The 7346-nt window shown below is 45.8% G+C and overlaps 2 protein-coding genes across 2 annotated transcripts; both read left to right on the forward strand.

Annotated features, from left to right (window-relative positions):
• Nucleotides 1-323: 323 nt before the first annotated feature.
• Nucleotides 324-3908, forward strand: LOC121982343 (chaperone protein ClpB1-like). Its single transcript, XM_042535362.1, has 7 exons — nucleotides 324-1553; nucleotides 1757-1938; nucleotides 2028-2309; nucleotides 2391-2731; nucleotides 2810-3089; nucleotides 3174-3371; nucleotides 3460-3908. Exons 1-7 carry the CDS (start codon nucleotides 395-397, stop codon nucleotides 3772-3774), a joined length of 2757 nt encoding a protein of 918 aa, XP_042391296.1. The 5' UTR covers nucleotides 324-394; the 3' UTR covers nucleotides 3775-3908.
• A 214-nt stretch (nucleotides 3909-4122) lies between these two features.
• LOC121982345 (GDSL esterase/lipase At5g45670-like) lies at nucleotides 4123-6217 on the forward strand. The gene is made up of 5 exons (XM_042535363.1): nucleotides 4123-4604; nucleotides 5039-5163; nucleotides 5248-5493; nucleotides 5574-5826; nucleotides 5896-6217. The coding sequence occupies exons 1-5, from the start codon at nucleotides 4358-4360 to the stop codon at nucleotides 6117-6119; spliced, it is 1095 nt and encodes a 364-aa protein (XP_042391297.1). The 5' UTR covers nucleotides 4123-4357; the 3' UTR covers nucleotides 6120-6217.
• Nucleotides 6218-7346: the final 1129 nt, after the last annotated feature.

The raw sequence follows: 7346 nt of genomic DNA on the forward strand, positions 1-7346 counted from the left end.
GATAATACAAAGAAAGATTGCACCAAACTAGATTAGGCAGCATGAGGAAGAAAGATCGCACCTTTATCCCAGCGATCTCCCATCTCGAAAGGATGAAAACGGGGAGCGACCAGCGGCCGAAGCTTCTCTCCCATCGGCGAGCTTGGAACGCCGACAGATCCGGCGATGGTGGGAGAAGGACTCGAGGCAGCCTCTTAAAAGCCCAATGGGCTAAGCCTGTTTCTTATGATCCCAGTTCAGGATGTTTCGGGATCGCTGGATGTGTACCACGTGTCGGTATTCATCTCCCGGGCCTTCCCGAAGCATCTTCACTTTCCTATTTTCATGAAGTCCTGGCTTTTCCTTTCGCCGCGAAGCAGCAGCAGTTGCAGAAGGAAATTGCAAGCGATCCGCCATGAATCCGGACAAGTTCACGCACAAGACCAACGAGGCGCTGGTCTCCGCCCGCGAGCTCGCCCTCGACTCCGGCCACGCCCAGTTCACTCCGCTCCACCTTGCCTCAGTCCTCGTCGCCGATCGTCAGGGCCTCCTCCCCCAGGCCCTTGCTAACGCCTCCGGAGGCGACGGGAACTCCGTCGTCCAGTCATTCGAGCGCGTTGTTTCCTCCGCCCTCAAAAAGCTTCCTTCCCAATCCCCACCCCCTGACGATGCCCCCGTCGCTACATCCCTCGTCAAGGCTATTCGCCGCGCGCAGTCTTCTCAGAAGTCCCGTGGGGACTCCCACCTCGCCGTAGACCAGCTAATCCTAGGCCTACTGGAGGATTCTCAGATTGCAGATCTCCTCAAGGAGGCCGGCATCAGCGCTGCCCGAGTCCGCGCCGAAGTCGAGAAGCTACGCGGGAAGGAGGGGAAGAAGGTGGAGAGCGCGTCAGGGGATACCAACTTCCAGGCCCTTAAGACCTACGGCCGTGACCTTGTCGAGGTCGCTGGAAAACTCGACCCCGTTATTGGACGTGACGAGGAGATCCGCCGCGTCATCCGCATTCTCTCCCGGCGGACCAAAAATAATCCTGTTTTAATCGGTGAGCCAGGCGTCGGGAAAACGGCCGTCGTTGAGGGCCTTGCTCAGCGTATCGCTCGCGGGGATGTCCCGAGCAATCTGTTCGATGTTCACCTTGTGGCGCTAGACATGGGCGCCTTGATCGCCGGAGCCAAGTACCGCGGTGAATTTGAGGAGCGCGTCAAGGCGGTGCTCAAGGAAGTTGAGGAGGCTGAAGGCAAGGTCATTCTTTTCATTGACGAAATCCACTTGGTTCTTGGTGCAGGCCGAACCGAAGGTTCTATGGATGCTGCTAACCTCTTCAAGCCCATGCTTGCAAGAGGTCAGCTGCGATGCATTGGAGCGACGACATTAGAGGAGTATCGGAAGTATGTTGAGAAAGATGCCGCCTTTGAGCGCCGATTCCAGCAGGTATACGTTGCTGAACCTAGCGTCGCTGACTCCATTAGCATCCTTCGAGGACTGAAGGAGAAGTTTGAAGGACACCATGGTGTTCGAATCCTCGATCGTGCCATTGTTGTTGCTGCTCAGTTATCACATCGCTATATCACTGGTAAATTTGAACCTTTGCATAGCATTAATTTGATTTGATTTTGCAAGAGTATTATGGATATACAACTATTAAAAGAAAATAAGGGATTATTACTCAGGATATCATTTTAGTTGATGAATGCAATTGTTATGCTTCTGGAAATTGAGTGCACTTCTCTTAACAATTGGTCTCTGAGAGAATTGAATTCCTTTGTGTTGTCAAAGGGCGGCACCTTCCTGATAAGGCAATTGACTTGGTCGATGAGGCTTGTGCCAATGTAAGGGTTCAACTTGATAGTCAACCAGAGGAGATTGACAACTTGGAGAGGAAAAGGATTCAGTTGGAAGTTGAATTGCATGCACTTGAGAAGGAGAAGGACAAGGCTAGTAAAGCAAGGCTAGTCGAGGTGGGCATTGTTAAATTAGATTCTTTTCTTATAGATCTATTTCGTTGTCTACGTGTTCAAACAATGAATGTGGATATGCTCCTCACCAGGTTAAGAAGGAATTGGATGACTTAAGGGATAAGCTGCAACCATTAATGATGAAATACAGGAAGGAGAAGGAGAGGATTGATGAAATTCGCAAGTTGAAACAACGCCGAGAGGAGCTATTGATTGCTATGCAGGAGGCTGAGCGAAGGGGGAATCTGCCTCGTGTTGCTGACATCAAGTTTGGAGCATTGCAAGAGATAGATGTGGCTATTGCAAAGCTTGAGGGCGATGCCAATGAAAATCTAATGCTCACAGAGACTGTTGGGCCTGAGCATATCGCAGAGGTATATGTTCAAGATCACAAAGCAGCTATACTTTGTCATCGTAAATCACTCTATGTTCTGAAGATTTGATATCTTTGTTAGGTGGTGAGCCGTTGGACAGGTATTCCGGTGACAAGGCTGGGGCAGAATGAGAAGGCAAGATTGATCGGGCTAGCAGAGAGGTTGCACAAGAGAGTAGTTGGTCAGAATCAGGCTGTTGATGCCGTAGCTGAAGCAGTTCTCCGGTCAAGAGCTGGCCTTGGCCGGCCACAGCAACCCACTGGCTCATTTCTCTTCTTAGGCCCCACTGGTGTTGGTAAAACAGAACTTGCAAAAGCTCTTGCAGAGCAATTGTTTGACGATGAGAATCTTCTCATCCGCATCGACATGTCAGAGTACATGGAACAACATTCAGTGGCACGTCTAATCGGTGCACCACCAGGGTGAGTAAAGTTCCAAGCTTCATTGTGGATCCCCTTTGGCTACGCCTTCAAATGTGATTGCTTACTCCTAATTTTCAGGTATGTGGGCCATGAGGAAGGTGGGCAGTTGACTGAGGCGGTGAGGCGGAGGCCTTACAGCGTCATTCTCTTCGACGAAGTAGAGAAAGCTCATGTGGCTGTGTTCAATACGCTTCTTCAAGTTCTTGACGATGGAAGGTTAACTGATGGTCAAGGGAGAACTGTCGACTTCACTAACTCAGTTATTATCATGACCTCTAATCTTGGTGCTGAACACCTTCTTGCTGGAATGGTGGGAGAATCTTCTCTGCAGATCGCTAGGGAAAGAGTTATGCTTGAGGTGCTGATTCATCTAAAGATTCCTTTTATTCCATTGAAATCTTGAAAATCTTTATGGTTGATGGTATAAAATTAAATTATGTAGGTCAGGAAGCATTTTAGACCTGAGCTTCTTAATCGACTTGATGAGATAGTAATATTCGATCCACTAGCTCATGATCAACTTAGAAAGGTGGCTAGGCTTCAGATGAAGGATATTGCTCGTCGTCTCGCTGAGAGAGGGATTGCATTGGCTATAACAGACGCTGCGTTGGACGTAGTTCTATCTGAATCCTACGATCCGGTAAACCCAGGCTTCCATCCTTTTTCTAGTTTGATTGTTTTGACAAAATGGAAGATTGACGAAGTGTGGTATCTATTTGGCTTTCAAGATCTACGGCGCAAGACCGATCAGGAGATGGCTAGAGAAGAAAGTTGTGACTCATATGTCCAAGATGCTCATCCAGGGTGAGATCGATGAGAACTCAACTGTGTACATTGACGCGGTTCCAGGAAAGAAAGAGCTGTCTTACAAGGTGGAGAAGAATGGAGGTCTTGTGAATGCCGAGACGGGGCAGAAGTCGGACATCCTTATCGAGTTACCGGCGAATGGCAATTTGACAAGTGACGCATCTTTGGCCGTGAAGAAAATGAAGGTGCTGCACGAGGAGGACGGAATCGATGATGGAGAAATGGAAGAAGAGTAGACTGTTAGATGCTGAGAGGTGCTGCTGTTTGTAAGGTTTGCTGTTTTGCCTGGAAGCTGCACATGTCTGCTGTTGTGCTTGAGTTTCAGTTTGCGCTCCGTTTAAAATTAAGTGAAGTAGTTTCTTCCTAATCATTCTCCTTCTTCCCAAAGCACAGTGATGATGGCCAATTAATTACTAGTTTGTTTTTTTCTTAATTAAACTAGTTGACCATATCTCGTTTTGGAACTCGAAAAGAGACAATACCTGAAGTAGGGATATAGATGTAGAGAAGGCAATCCATAGTCAAGTCACACATTATATATTTCAGTAGATTTTTCTATTCTAGAATATCTAATTCACACACCACCCTCCTAATTAACACAATTTATTAGATTATGCACTTGAATTATCAAAAACCAGAAGGAATAACAAAAAAAAAAAAAAGGCTTGGCAGTGCCTGTCACACTGCATTTCCATTCAATACCTTCATTTACTTCTTCACCTACTCGCCTAATACTGCACCATCTTTCTATAAATTTTTGTTTTGCTGGTTCTGCTGTCATAACACACTGCCCTCGTTATTCTTGACCGGTTCATTGCAATGGCGAGGTGGCCGGTGCTGCTGCTTCTGGTGGTCGTGCTGCTTTTAGTGTCGTCGCCAGCGGGGACGGTGGCGGTGCGGCAAGTGCCGTGCTACTTCATCTTCGGCGACTCTCTGGTGGACAACGGCAACAACAACGGCATGGCGACGCTGGCTATCGCCAACTACCTGCCCTACGGCATCGATTTCCCCGGCGGCGGACCCAGCGGCCGCTTCAGTAACGGCTTGACCACCGTCGACGTTATTGGTATAATTATACTGCTTTCTGACAAGAATGTTTTGTTTTTCCTCACTGGATTAATGATTTTTTGAGCTACGAATGTAAACTGGTATTTGTACTTGCTGCTGTAGATCTTACCACTTTTGGCTTTCGTTTGCAAAGTAATCATGAAGAAGAAACTGTGTCTGAATTAAGCTTATTATTTTTAATGGTGTTTTGAAGATAGATTGCCCAAATCTATCTGCATTATGAACTCCTCTGCCCTGTTTCGTTCATGGCAAGAACATGATTCTGAAACAAAATGAATAAATGCTGGTGTAGGTTCAAGAAATAAAGGTAGGCTTAAATCAGCACCTACCAAAAGGACTTCGGTAGTAAATGTAGCCCACAGAATCGCCCTTCACTCTGCATTAATTTCAAATAAAACACATTTTTTGTTGAATAAGATTCCATTAATTCAGCTTCTCTGTTGGGGTTTGATGACTTCATTCCTGCTTATGCCGACGCAAGCGGCCAAGCCCTGCTCGCCGGCGTCAATTTTGCCTCCGCCGCCGCCGGAATCAGGGAGGAAACTGGCCGGCAACTGGTTTGTATAATATGTGTCCATCAATTTCTGTCAGTTGCAGCGAGAACGGAGTTGATCGGTTGAATTAACTTAACTAATACGCAGGGAGGTAGAATTCCCTTCAGCGGGCAGCTGCAGAACTACCAGCAGGCGGTGGAGCAGATGGTGAACCTGCTCGGCGACGAACACTCCGCCGCAACTCACCTCAGTAAATGCATCTTCACCGTCGGCATGGGCAGCAATGACTACCTCAACAACTACTTCATGCCCGCGTTCTACTCCACCGGCCAAGAGTTCTCGCCGGAGGAGTTCGCCGACGACCTCGTCCGCCAATACACTCAGCAGCTCAAAGTCCGGCGAATGTTCCTCTTTAGTCGTTTGAGCAAAACCGGTCATGTTTAGAACTCTCATATCGAGTTTTCTTGCCGTAGACTCTGTACGACTACGGGGCGAGGAAGGTGGCGCTGATCGGGCTGGGACGGATCGGGTGCAGCCCCAACGAGCTGGCCCGCGGCAGCACCAACGGCGTCGCTTGCATCGACCAGATTGACGGCGCCGTGCGGCTCTTCAACGCCAAGCTCGTCGGCCTGGTCGACCAGTTCAATACCTTGGACGGCGCGCACTTCACGTACATCAACGCCTTCGGCATCTTCGACGACGTCCTGAGGAACTCCTCCACTTACGGTAAGATTCACGGCGATCAACGGCGGTCGAACGTAGCTCGAGTGAATCAATGAGTTTTCTCTGTTTCAGGATTGAGGGTGACGAACAGGGGATGCTGCGGGGTGGGGAGGAACAATGGGCAGATCACCTGCTTGCCGTACCAGGCGCCGTGCACCAACCGGCACGAGTATCTCTTCTGGGACGCGTTCCATCCGTCGGAGGCGGCCAACATTATCTTTGCCCGGAGGAACTACCGAGCTCAGTCACCGGCGGACTGCTACCCCATGGACATTAGCACCCTTGCAAGGATATGATGGAGTAGTAATGGCTTTGTGTGGAATTAACTCGGAGTTAGTGTGCTAATGTCTATGTTTAGTGAGACTTTGATGATTAGTTTATGAGCTTAATTTTATAAGCGTTGTCGTCGTGTGCTACAAACACTTTTTCGATAATTACCTTAGTGAGATTTTAAATTAGGAAGCGCTCACAGCAGGCAATCTAGGAGTCCAGTTTCAAAAATAGGACGAAAGAACTTTCACGGGTGTGATGTAGTAATAAAATAAATAGAAGAATTATAATTCGAATCTCAATAGAAAGTAATATTTTAAAGATCTCTTTGAGATTAATCTGGTAAAATTTGAACATCTGAATTATTCTATAAAAAAAAAGGACAAAAGAAACTTGTGCTCCAACCAAGATGCAAACTAGCTCACTTATACATAATTGTAACTACTCACACAATCTCACTCGATTATAAATTGACTACTTGAACACACATGAAACTAGTGTAACGAGTAAGAGATTAACTTTTTCTCACATGTTCTCTGCTTAAAATTCTTCATTAATTATAGTTTATCATTTTTAACTTTTTAAATTCCACTACGTACATAAATATAATATATTAATGGTACAGAATAGTTTGGTTAAGTTTAATAACTGCAATTATATTATGTGTTCCCTCATAATTAATTAAGTGAACATTAATGATAATGATGCTTGACAGGGTCGTCCTAACTTTTGAGGCCCCTGGGGCGAAAAGAGAAAAAGGAATCTATGTAGAAAAAAAAATAATTTACAATTTGAATATAATTTAATAGAAAAACTTTAAAACCAATATATTTCATTTAAAACATTATAAACTTCATACAAAATATATTTCTCAATATTCTTTAAAAAGTGCAACATCATATAAAATATGTTAAGACCATTGGCCAGCTAGAAAGGGGGTTGAATAGCCCTGCACAAAAATAGAACAAAACGAACCCTTATCGGACTTAAAAAACACTTGCATAAACGATAAATAAAAAAAACTAAAAGAAAGAGACTTAGAGAGTTTTACTTGGTTACAACCGGGAAGGTTGTTAATCCAAGGAAATGATAGACACTAATTTCTCCTTCAGACGGAGAAGTTTCTTTACGGCACTGAACATAAAAACTCACAAGTATTGTATCAAGAATTGCTTATTGTTATCTAGCTTCTAGACCAATGCTGTATTTATAACCTTAGTCGAGGCGGCCAGAGTGAGATAGAATTCTATCCC

Source organism: Zingiber officinale, chromosome 5A (genome assembly GCF_018446385.1).
Source record: "Zingiber officinale cultivar Zhangliang chromosome 5A, Zo_v1.1, whole genome shotgun sequence".
In the NCBI taxonomy this organism is placed as follows: domain Eukaryota; kingdom Viridiplantae; phylum Streptophyta; class Magnoliopsida; order Zingiberales; family Zingiberaceae; genus Zingiber; species Zingiber officinale.